The 12708-nt window shown below is 40.2% G+C and overlaps 1 protein-coding gene across 1 annotated transcript; it reads right to left on the bottom strand.

Annotated features, from left to right (window-relative positions):
- Window positions 1-489: 489 nt before the first annotated feature.
- mki67 (marker of proliferation Ki-67) lies at window positions 490-11822 on the bottom strand. Its single transcript, XM_023400137.2, has 17 exons — window positions 11661-11822; window positions 11050-11152; window positions 10546-10627; window positions 10187-10302; window positions 9632-9701; window positions 9428-9503; window positions 8546-9211; window positions 8209-8441; window positions 7314-8109; window positions 6881-6996; window positions 6381-6558; window positions 6156-6293; window positions 4652-5580; window positions 4088-4136; window positions 3871-3954; window positions 2873-3625; window positions 490-2524 (listed from the first exon to the last, which is right to left on the bottom strand). Exons 2-17 carry the CDS (start codon window positions 11136-11138, stop codon window positions 771-773), a joined length of 6129 nt encoding a protein of 2042 aa, XP_023255905.1. The 5' UTR covers window positions 11139-11152; window positions 11661-11822; the 3' UTR covers window positions 490-770.
- Window positions 11823-12708: the final 886 nt, after the last annotated feature.

The raw sequence follows: 12708 nt of genomic DNA, 5'->3' as shown, positions 1-12708 counted from the left end.
ACTTCATATGCGCAGGTCCCACTCTAAGTCCGTTTCCCATTACAATATGTTTCTGTATTCCTCTTGGCTCAATTTTTGACTAGTTGCGTTTTCTTTTGAACCCCGTAATTTATTTTTCAATTTACACTTTCATGTCTGCCTCACCCTTTTGCATGCCCCCACGTATAAAATGTATAAATGTACTAAGAACAAAAAAAGTTATTTTTTTGCCTCTTATAAAATCAGACCTACACCAACACTAAGTAGCACTAGAGCAAATGTAATGACACTGATGGTCTCACCTTATGTAACTGACAGAAAATTGAAAATGATCGAGCAGTCACCAGAAAACACTACCTGCACCTACAATAGGCTACATATAAGCTCGAGGTGCCGATATATTTTTGATGCCTTTCAAGCCATGTTTGATTAATCATCCCAGTTATTTTAACACCACATGCAAATGCACTGAATAACAGAAAAAGACTGACAAATTCAGACCAATTTTTTTTCCATTGTACAAAAAAATTTAATAACCACTTTTTTCCCCCACCATGAAAATATTTGGAAGAATAAAAAATCAGATCAGTAATGAATAACATACAACTTGTCACAAAACAAATGGTTAAAACCAGATTCCCTGCAGCCATGGAAAACAAACAACAAGCAGTGCTTCATTTTTCGTCTATAAAACTACTTTCTAAAATGCCTTACAATCTAAAACATGACAATTACAAAGGGTTTGAAGGAAAAAATAGATGTGATTAAGAATATACAGTATACAAATGCTCTTATTTCTTTGCTGTTCTTCCTCTTCTGGGTTTTGGCTGTGTCTCAGCTTCAGCACCTTTCTTTACTTTGCTTGAGGACTCTGTGTCATCAGTGACCTTTGCCCCTCGCCTGGCTCTCTTGATGGGCTGAGCTTCAACAACTTCATCTGAGAGATCCTTCTCTTCAGTTTTGCTCGCAGCCTTTGACACATTTTTGCTTTCAGGTTCAACTTGGTCTCCAAGTTTTGACCTCCTGCCTCGAACAGCTTTTACAGGTGTTTCTTTTGGAATCTGAAAGACTTCTGGTTCTGCTTTCCATTTGACAGATCTTTTGGACTTTTTTGTGTCTTCCACAACAGCATTGCTTAAATCTTCAGAGGGATTTGCCTGGTCACAACTCAAAGCGGATTCATCTGTTGTGGGCTTTGCTGCTGCCCGTCGTCCCCTTTTAGGTGGCTCTACTGAGGTTGGAACAGACTCTGAAACCTGGACCGTGGACTCTGGATTGGTCTCCTCAAGGGGAAGAGCAGCACCCCGACGTGCTCTCTTGGCTGGAATGGCATTTGAAACATCATTTTTCACCCCCCTCGCTCTGCTAGGTTTAATGACTGGAACATCTGGTTCAGTGGTTTTCTTCTCTTCAGCCTCCACCTCACGGTCAGGTTTTCCCTCTGGTACTTCGATGGTGGCGTCAACCTCTTCAGTGACTTGTTTTCCTCTCCTAACCCGTTTGGGTTTGTCTGTGGAGCTGACAGCAGGGACCTCAGTGGACTCAACAGGGATTTCACTCTCAGTGTCTTTTTGTGCTTTTCGCCCTCCTCTCCTGGGTTTTGCAGCCACACTAACCTGTTCACTCATCTTCAGTGGTTCATCAACAGGTGCAGCTTCAGCCTCCTTGGGGACAACCATTTCAGCAGTTTGGATTTCATCTTCTCTTGGTTCTACGTTGTCTTGCTCAGCCTTTCTTGTTCTCCTTGATTTTTTAACCGGCTCCTGGGATTTAAGAGTCTCAGCTGAGGTAGCCTTGCCATCGTTCTCTTGCTTTTCTGCTTCCTGTTTAGCATTTCTTCCCCTCTTCGCCCTGACTGGAGGCTGAGACTGCTGCTTGGTCTCCTCAGTGACAACTGTGTCTTCTGCAACCTCATTTTGTTCAACATCAGTTTTTGTCTTTCTCCCTCTTCTGGGTTTTCCCACAGTGGGGACAGGCGGTTGAGGATCTGCCATAAGCTGCTCCTCACTCACGACTTCACTTTTCTCTGGCTCTGGTTGAGGTGGCTCAACAGGTGTTTGTTTAGATTTTCTCCCTCGAACGGGCTTCACGTCAGCTTCCTCTACAGGGGACGCAGAAACATTTTCTTCTTGGCTGGTTTGGTCACTCACAGCTTCAGTAGAAATCTCAGTCATTGGTTGCGTTTCAGGATTAGTATCACTGGTGCTTTCTTTAGACTTTGTGTTTCTGGTTCTTGTTGTTTGCCTAACAGCAGGTGGTGCAGTAGCTTCAGTTTTCTTCCCTCTTCTTCCTCTGACTGGAGCAACAGGATCTTCAGAATCGATTGCTGCTTCCTGTTTATCTTCAGCTGTTTTAGCTTCCGCCATTTTTGCCCTTCGGCCTCTAACAGATTTCTTCTGAACGACAGATGCATCTGTGTCTGTGACCAATGCAGGTAGACTCTCAGTTACAGGTGCCTGGGAAACAGTCTCCATGGCAATGGATTTAGTTTCATTATTTTCACTGGGCACCACCTCCTGCTTGTCACTGCAGACTTCATTTGTATCTAAAATCATGGGAGAAAACATTGGAGGAATGTTATTTTTGAGTGTTTCTGCATTTAACTATCAAATAACAACTGTAATAATAACAAATACAGTACATCAGTCAGAATTGTTTTTTCCAGTGAAAATCTATGGCAAAGCTGATACACAGAAAAATGTCGTTAAAGCACAGAGCAGCTGCTTTAATCAACACTTGTGTTTATAGCCAACTCAAACGCCATGTCTTGCTTTGGTAAAATGAGACATACAATTGTTAACAAGGAATGGAAAATTGATCAATTTCTTTCACTTTTACACATGTATGGGGTCAGAAATAGGAAAGCAGAAAACAAACAAGAAAGATGACATACCTTTTGCCACGTCTGCTTGGGGAACATCGTCACAAGGCACATCTGAGACTGACTGTTCAGATTCTTGTTTAGCTTTTCTTGTTCTCTTGGGCTTGGAAACAGCCTTCTCCTGGGGTGCTGCACTGTCATTTGCTTTGTGGTCGACATCAAGTGGAGGGATGTTATCGCTCTCAACTTCTGGCACCATTTCTGTTTCACAGGCAACTTCTTTTACCATTTCAACTTGATCTTCGGAAGCTTTTTTGGCATTTCTTCCTCTTTTAGGCTTAAGGGCAACTTCAGAAGACTGAGGGGCACTTTCTTCTAATGTGAGCTTAACATCCTTGCCTCTGTTTCTTGTCGTTTGTCTCACAGTGGATGGAGCTGGGGCTTCAGTTTTCTTCCCTCTTCTTCCTCTGACTGGAGCTGGGGCAACAGGATCTTCAGAATGCTCCGGTGCCTCTTGTTTATCCTCAGCTGCCTCAGGTTTCACTGTTTTTGCTCTTCGGCCTCGAACAGATTTCTTCTCATGGTCTGGAGCTGCAGCATTCATCTCCAACTCTACGACTTTGCAAGTAGCAGTCTCCACTTCTGGTTGTTGTTCTTCAGATAAAGTCTCATCTACTGCATCCACTTTGGGTTGTTCCACAGGTAGGCTCTCATCTACAGCTGCCTGAGAGATAGTTTCCATGGCATCTGATGATTCATTATTATCATGTCCACTTGGCACCTCCTCAATGTGGTTATGAACGAGAGCTTCATTTGCATCCGTTTCTAAAATAAGACACAAAAAGGGGGGAAAAGCGTCTGAAATACTTGTATAGTATATTTTGTGTTCATGTGTGACATTTAATTCATGTGGTAGTTCTTTTACACAGGACCGTTTTGGACTTCCATTACTCAGCTCCAGAAAACACAATTCACAAAATCCATGTTTTCAGTTTCTGTATGACATTATCTCATAAGTAATTTTAACATAACAAACCAATTAAAAAAGGGACAAATATTAGCAAAGTTACCTTTTGCCATATCAACTTGGGGAACATTGTCGATCATCTCAGACGCCGTATCATCTTGTGGCTCCCCACGGGCAAAGTCTAGTTCTATATAAAAGGAACAGAGGAAAAGAAAACAAAAAAATATAATCAGCTGATCAGTGTATTGCAGCTTATATAACCACTCTAATATAATTTATTGCTTATCTAACATTATTCTTATTACACTCAACCAACTGACCTTTTGCTATGTCCACACAGCAATCCGGAGGTGCTGGATGATCTTCAACCTGTAAAAAATAAACAAACATTTTAGACAATTGGCCCTCACTGTGAAATAAAGCAAGCAAACAATGCAAGACAACACCAGGCTGGGATTAGTGAAATTGAGGCTACATTAATTGTTCATTTTAGCTCCCACAAAAATGAATTAAATGATGAAAAATGAAACGAGCCTAAATGTTTAGACACATATTACATCCATGAAATGATAAATTGCAAAGACAATTTGCTCAGCTGTGTGTTTACTGGACTCTCATGAAAGCCCAAAATCTTTGTTTCCATTATTCAATCAAATGACTTCCTGTAACATAAAAGTCTCACTCATCAACTATCCCAATAAAAAGCTTTTTACTAGATTCAGTCATTGATTTGGTCTGCCTTTTCATACATGAATCCCAACTGTTCATATTGGTGATCACACTATCTGCCAACTGCTGTAAGTTTCTTTCTCTTAAATACTTCATTCAGGCAAATCCTTCCAATAAAATAACAAAAAGGTTGATATAAGTGTCTCCATCATTACCTCATCTGTTTTCAGTGGTCTGGGAGAATCAGTCAGTACCTCCTCCATGAGCTCTTGGAGTCCCTCAAAGTCTTCCACTGGAGCATTACCCCTCAGCCTGGGTGACTTCATGAGTGCTTTGATGCCAAAGTTCTCTTCAACAGGTTCAGCTTTCTCTCTGGGAGTTTTCATGAGCCTCTTCACACCAACCATATCTTCGACTGGAGCACTTTTTTCTTTGGGCGTCTTCATTATTCTCTTGACATCTGTGAGACACACCAATGGGGAGCTCTTCACATTTGGAGTCTTCATGTCTGTCATTTCAGATAGGTCTTCAGATTCTTGCATGTGTGCTGGTATCTTCTGAAGTTCCTCGATACCATCCAGACCCACATCACCAGCCTCTAGAGCTCTGGGAGTCTGCGGACATTTTCCTTGAAGGTCTTCAAGAGGTTCAGGCTCCTGTTGTGGGGTCTTAAAAATTCTCTTCACTCCAGTGAGGCACTCTTGTTGTTCAGGCTTCTGTTTGGGAGTCGCCAGAAGCTTTCCTCTGATGTCTTCTACAGGTTCAGCCTTCTGTCTTGGAGTCTTCATGATTCTCTTAACTCCAGTGAGGCATTCCTGTTGTTCCACTTTCTGCTTAGGAGTTTTCAAAATCTTCCCTCTCAGATCCTCAAGTGGCTCAGCCTTCTGCCGTGGTGTCTTCATGATCCTCTTCACTCCAGTGAGACTCTCCGGTTGTTCTGGCTTCTGTTTGGGAGTTGTTACATGGGTTGTCCACACATCTGTGCACTGCTGTTCAGTAGATTCAGAGTGTATCTCCAAGGCTGGGATCTCGCTGATGAAGCTAGAGTCTTGATCTCCATTAAGGAGGCGTTGTACTGCTTCACTGTTGTACATTTCGCCTTTCACTGTAGATGCCACACTCAGTGGAGACACCATCATTTCGCCTGTGAAACACACCACATTTCATTAGTTCATGCTGTGGTAAAAACCAAACTGGTCTAATGTAACACCCCTGTTAGTCTTAGTGATTATACAGAATAACGAAATGAGTTATTGTCTAATGCGCATACAAGTTCAGGGCCCACATGGATTTACAAAACACACAAAATAGCAATGCAGTGGTTACATGTCTGTTGAACATGGAGATTAACCTCTTAAATTACTTTACCAAAAAAACAAAAAACTTTGTCCCATGGTCTAAAATAAAATTAGCCATGCAAAAGCTTCTCTTCCTGAAACACAGCTCAAAAACTTCTTATAATCATTACAGGAGAACTCATCAGAAATCAAGAACCTTTTACTAAATAGTGCATTTCTTTAATCATAAGTAATAAAAATCAGAATAGATGTCCTCTTCAGTCTCACCTAAATTACAAGTCTTTACTCTTTAGGGAGACCAGTAAACCTGTTTGTTTCTGTAGCTAATAATAATGCACATGAATGTAATTGTGGACAGACACCTTTAACATTTGGTTAAAGTCTGCTTCACATAAGGTAACAATATCCTCGCACACTTTACCTGGCTCCTCTGGTGTGTTTAAAACTGATGGTTCTACCACAGACAGAACTCCCACTGGTGTCTCGGTGGCACTGTTGTCTTTGATGACAGATTTCCTCCTCCTTTCATTTACAGGGGTTTTAAACATTTCAGAAATGCCTGAAAACACAAGTTACAACATTAGCAAGCATAGTAAAGAACAAAGCCCAAAGGTTTCCATTTGTTAGGACAGAAAAGTGTTAATACCACTCAAGTCTTCATCCATTTTCATGTTCTTCTTGAAGAGAGCAGTATTGGTGACCACTCTTGGTGCAGCACCAGTTGGATGTACAACCTTTTGTTTGTGAGCTCTGCCCACAACAATGGTAACAGGTGAATTTGCATGTCCAGTGCTGACATAGCCCTTCAGTTTTCGTGCAGGGGTCTAAGAGATGGTGAAAGATATGGTCATTGCAGTTTTCAATGGTAACCTTGCAAACATCACAGCAAGATATAAACCCATAACTGACATGCAGTATGAGCAAACACTTAAGGAAAGTTAACACACATTTAACTTAGTTAAAAACGTCCTGTATTAATAAACAAAATTATTTTTTCTAAACAGTGTAGTTAATAAGGTCACACTCAGCAAAAAAAACAAATATAGTAGAAGTCCTTTTTTTATAATAAGTCTAACAAGTTCTGGTAGTTGCAAAGCTAGAAAACGTGATTATGTAAATATATATTGTTACAGTATCTTACGTTACCTGTGGTTTGGACACAGTCTTCTTCGCAGTCTTTTTGGGGACGATTATTTTAGCTGGAGCAGCCACTTGAGCCTTAGTTTGACCAAATTTCACGACATCCACCCAGGTATCTCTGACTGAAAGGAGAAAGAAAAAACCCCTGAAAACTCCTTTTTCTTCAACAGTCCAACGGGATTATCAGTTTGCGGTTTAAAAAACAGCCCTGATGATTAAATAAGCCAACCCGTATGATAAAACTTGAATGGTAAATGTAATAGTTGAGTGGCTTTCAAGTCAATGAATTGCTCTTCACACAGAGACATACACAAATGACAACATTGACAGTTGACATCATTTGAAATTGATAAAGGTTTCTATTGTTGATAAAATGTTAAAAACAAAGACAAGATTTCTAGTGTAAAAGCTACATTATAAATTTCAGGATCTAACATACCTTTGATAGATGCACGTGAAATGCCACTTCTGCGCATCACTTTTACAGCACTCCTGGATATACTTGGAGTCTTGCGTGAGGTGCTCTTCATGCTCTTTCTCCTCAGAGGTATTTTAGGGGTAACGGTGACTAAAGGCATCTTGTTAGTAACAACATCTTCTGCAACTGGAGATGGAGTGCTGATGCGTGACACAGAGAAGCGCCCTGTGGAGGTACAGACCCCTGAGTTACAGGGGGTTTTGGCTGGTGTTGCACAAACAATGGGAGCAATTTCCTTAGGGGAAGGACTTGACACTGCCAGGGCTGACCTCTTCTTGCCACTGGGAGTTTCTTTGTAAGAAACCTGACCTGGGGTTGAAGACTTCAATTGAGATTTAGCGAGAGACCTTCCCGTTGTAGGAGACGGCGTCTTGGATTTTGGTGACTTCTTTTCAGCAGATGCTGTCTTAGGAGACGGGGTTCTGGACTTTGGTGACTTTGTTCCAGGAGATGCTGCCTTTGGAGACGAGGACTTGGATTTTGGTGTTTTCTTTCCAGGAGATGCCGCCTTCGGAGACGGGGACCTGGATTTTGGTGATTTCTTTCCAGGTGATGCTGCCTTGGGAGACGGGGACTTAGATTTCGGTGATTTCTTTCCAGGTGATGCTGCCTTGGGAGACGGGGACTTAGATTTCGGTGATTTCTTTCCAGGCGTTGGGGTCTTAGGAGAAGCATTCTTGGCACTTGGTGACTTTTTAGGTGATGGAGTCCTCTTTTTTGCAGGACTTCTTTGCACATTTGGGCTATCTTCAAACTCCTATGTAAAACAAGATACATTTTAAATAAAATTATATGGGTTAGAGCAATAATATTGTTGATGTCCTGATACTCTAGTCATCATCTTTGTTAGTCTTACCTTTAGGAAGCCAATGACTGATGCTCTTCTAAGGAGGGACAGTTTGGGTTGAGACAGACACAAGCTTCTTCGCGGAGTGGCCCCCTTGCGTAATGGAGAGTCAGGAGGCAGTCGTTTGTCAAATAACTCTGGGCTCAGGGCACCTCCAAAGGAAACACGTTTCTTCTTCATTCGTGATGTGGGCAAGTCGGCTGCAAGTTCTCCACTTTTGCGTTTTTTTGGCAAGTCTTTCACTAAAAAATAAATTGTCACTGATCAATCTACCAAACATATCTTAAACAAACAATGCTTCAATAATTACAGTAATTTGATTAAAATGATAAACAGTGTTTATTACCTTTTTCAGTTTTGCCCGAGTTCCTTGGTGATGCCTTTTGTAGCTGCTTTGTCTTGGGAGATGGCATTGCTGGCTCTTCTTGTTCCTTTGTCACGGAGGCTTTGACTGGTGTGGCCTCCTTGCTCCGTCTTCTCAATGGTGACTTTGATGTTTGAGCAGAGACTTGATCAATAACCTCAGATGCAGTATACCTCTGGGGGCTGACACGGTTTCTCTTCTGAGGTAAAGTGGCTTCAGACGTGGCTGGATGTTCAGGTGCTGCAGGTTCTGCCATCTCAGAAGGAACCTGGAAGGACTTCCTCTGCTTCTTAACAGACTTTGGGGTCCCATTACTAATACTTACAACTTCCCCCTTGATTTCATCAGCTCCAGGAAAGACTTTAGCATCATCCTTCTTAGGAATGATCATGTCTTCTGTGGAAATGACAGCTTTCCCATCATTTTTTTGGACGGAACCAGGTTTTGGAGTGCAAAACCTTGAGGCAGGTGTTTGAAGCAGACTGGCAGAAGATTTCCGAGGGGTCTTGACATCCAGAGACTTTTTGATCATTTGATACAGATCGTTGAAAGGGGAATTGGTCTTGTTTTGCAGCAGGCTGCTATCCTCCTTGGATTCCACCTCCACAGTTTTCTCCAGGGATTGCTGGAAGTTGTCATTAGTTCCATCTTTCAAAAGAAAAGATTTTAAGCACCAAATCCCCATCAACAGGACAGATTACCTAAAAACATATGCTGTTCACTCTTGAATGCGTACTATTTTTCCATGTAATTTCTTTGTTTAATTGATTCAACAATAGCTTCAACAACAAATCCACAGATATCGTGTTCAAATATAGCACTCTCAAATTGCTAATTTAGAATAACCACTAAGTACCATCTCACCTGTGAAGACTTCAGAGTTCCTCTTTTCTCCTGTTTCAGCAGTGACAATGTCTACTACTTGCTGAGCTTGAAGAACCTAGGCAAAAGACACCATCATTAACACATTTATAAAATAATAAAAATTCACTAGGAGCATAGGCAAATTCAAGGTGCTGTGATGGCTGCAAATTTGGAGTGATAAAAGCTGAATAAAACTTAAATTACTTTGAGGGTTTCACTTTTGCCTCCTGCAGAAGACCTCTTCTTTGGTGTGGGTGCTGGAGGGTACTCAAACCTAAAATGACAAAGTGCAACAGAATGTAAGTTGTGCTTGTATAAGTCATGAAAATGGTTAGCGCCAGGACACTGGGGCTGTGCAATTTAGATTTCACCTTGTATATCTGTTTTTAAAACACATTCTGTCTATTTTAAATTTAATGCCCCATTTGATGTGCACATAACAGAATAGGCAAGTATGTGGAGAGAAGAAACAACACATGGTGTGTGTGTGGGACCTTGAGACATAACTGTATAACTTGTATTTGCTGTGCATCTTGGGAGGAAGGTTTTCTCATGACTCCTCGAGAGACAGCTGTTGAGATTTGCAACGGTCCAACAATCCATGCATTTGAGAGTCATATTACTAAACGGCTAATGCTACATTACAAGTCATTTTGTGAGTTTGTATGAAAGACAAAAGTCTCAACAGTAACAAGAATGGTAAAATTTCTTTTCATATCCACTGACCACTCCACCCAAAAAAACCTAAGGAGGTCATACCTGAAAGAACGGTCAATAATTGTTATCACATCTCCATGCTTCAAACGCTCAGACTGCTGCAGAGCCTCTCCGTTGACACGGGTTGGATTCACTGAGCTCAAATTTGTCAAAATGACCTGGAAGAGACAAACATAAAAATCACTTCAAACACAGTCTGAAAAGCAAAATATGTCTTTTACTTATATCCAGGTCAAGATCCCCTGCTGTCAATTCACAAGTGATTTAAGTAAAAAGATCATTTAACATCTACAAAATTAACATTGTAATGATCAAAATATGAAGACATTGAGTGACTATTCAATCACAATTGGTCATTATACCAGATATCCTGTGGTCATGTTCAGTATATGTTGCTTTACCTCTTTATTTTCATTCAAGTCAATTCTGCAGTGCTCCTTGGAGACTTGAGGAAGCTGAATACGAATATCACAGTCAGGCTTCCTGTAAGATCACAACAAAAAAAGACACTTAGCAACATGTTATGGGAATGTCACCATATTTTCATGTAACTGATGTGTGGTCATAAGAAGTGAATGAAATATTCCAAGGTCTGAAAGTAAGGTGCCGTTATGAACTGGAGGTTTGAATTTACAGTATGGAGTCTTTTGCACTTAATTCAAGACCAGGAAAAGACGTGTATTTTAGATTCTGACGTCAGCACCTGATGGCACGCCTCCAAACCAAAAGGGTTTTTACTGCACTTCTATCAACCCAACATGGGGCCACACAAAGTAAATGTTGACTCCAACGTAAGGAGTGCAGGCATCGTCTGTTGTACTCAACGGAAATTTATTGATGTAAAACTAATGCAATTTCTGAAATATGAAAACAAAACTAGTTTCTTTGTATTTAATTGAACTCACCTTCCAAATAAGCATGTTGCAGTAAGAGGAAACTCAGTCCCATCTCCTCCACTCCTCTTAATCACGACTACTTTGCCATGTAATGGCATTTTCGTAACGTTACCTAGGAACGTCAGAAAACCAGTGTCAAAACTAGCTAAACATCAGTTAACAACGTTAAGTAAGCAAAGTTGGATTTTTACAGAACATTTTATAGACTGAAAAGCCTTCCAGAAACATGCAACAAACTGTCAACATGTGCACTACTAGAAAATTCACTAAAATTGGCTAATTGACAAGCTCGTGCTAATATTTTGGGCAACTCTATGTTCTAACGTTGATGTAATTCGACGTTACTTTGGCAGGTCAAATCAGCAGGTCGCTGTTACTGTAAGTTAAAACACACTACTCAATTATGCGACATCCCACGTGCAATACCGCCTCGATAGTAACGTTATTATCGTATCATATATACATGTCAACGTAGAAATTAAATAGAATTAAGTGACATTAGCAACTCTACATTGTAACAAAATACATCTGTCAGTGAAACATGACGCTAATTGCTAAAACTTGTCGGCAAGGCTGCACGACGGATTGAAGAGCATACACTATAAGCCTTGTAGCATTACCTGTAAGTCCGTTCAAAGAGATGTCAACTTCCTATCCATAAACATCGACCGGGATGTGGCGAAGGCGAATTTGACTAAAATATCATATTATACTAAATGTACCACTGATATCATACCATACCCTACGAGGTACGTCGACGAATGGCTAACGTATGCTACCCTGAACAGCAGTGCCTTGTCGTCTCTCGCCTCTTCCACAGAGGAACTGTAGTATCACTCCGCCAAACTACACATACACAGTAACCCCGCGAGATAATCGTATTAACTTGTGTTTTGGGAAACAATGTATGTATTATCTTGTGCTGCAAGGTTTGTAAAGAACTATTTAGCTGTCTGAATCAAATATAACTTGCATTCATATAATAGGGACTACTTTGTTTACGAATTTGGCGGAACAATCACGATTCGGTAAAGGGACGGTGATTTGAAAATGTTTGAAATTCCGCGCGAAGGATTGTGATTGGTTGAAACGTCACAGTCTCGGTAATAGGGCGGGGCATAGCAGTAGTAGTAATAGCAGTAGCGTGCAGAGAGCCATATGGCTCTGTTAGAATGTCTTCTTCCAGATATATATGTGTATATATATATATATATACATATATATATATATACATATATATAATTTGGAAACAAAATGAGAATTATTCTTACAATTATCATCCATATATATACATATATACATATACATATATATATGTGTATATATATATATATATATATACATATATACATATACATATATATATGTATGTATATATATATATATACATGTATATATATATATACATATATATATATATATATATATGTATATATATATATGTATGTATATGGATGATAATTGTAAGAATAATTCTCATTTTGTTTCCAAATTCTGTAAGATTTCCAAAAGACTCCAGTTGAATGGGTTTCACAGGATAAGGCAGTATTTAGTAGCCATTATTTGTAGTACCCTTCTTATTGTATATAATCATAATAGACCTTCTTCACTCAAGACATTTCAATGTTTCATTGCAAAGGTGTGTATATACATACACACACACACACA

Source organism: Seriola lalandi, unplaced genomic scaffold (genome assembly GCF_002814215.2).
Source record: "Seriola lalandi dorsalis isolate HSWRI2012SDOR001 ecotype SW California unplaced genomic scaffold, Sedor1 jcf7180002052132, whole genome shotgun sequence".
NCBI classification, from domain to species: Eukaryota; Metazoa; Chordata; class Actinopteri; order Carangiformes; family Carangidae; genus Seriola; species Seriola lalandi.
Note: the sequence above shows the minus strand (reverse complement) of the source record. Positions and strands in the feature narration are given on the sequence as shown.

Bases quoted from the DNA above. Each gene is read 5' to 3' on its own strand.
- mki67 (XM_023400137.2), bottom strand. From the start codon at position 11,138: ATGCCATTACATGGCAAAGTAGTCGTGATTAAGAGGAGTGGAGGAGAT. The intron at 9,504-9,631 runs GTAATTTAAGTT...TCTTTTGCCTAG, and splicing joins GCAAAAGTGAAACCCTCAAA to GTTCTTCAAGCTCAGCAAGT. The intron at 3,626-3,870 runs GTAACTTTGCTA...GTCTTATTTTAG, and splicing joins CCAAGTTGATATGGCAAAAG to AAACGGATGCAAATGAAGCT.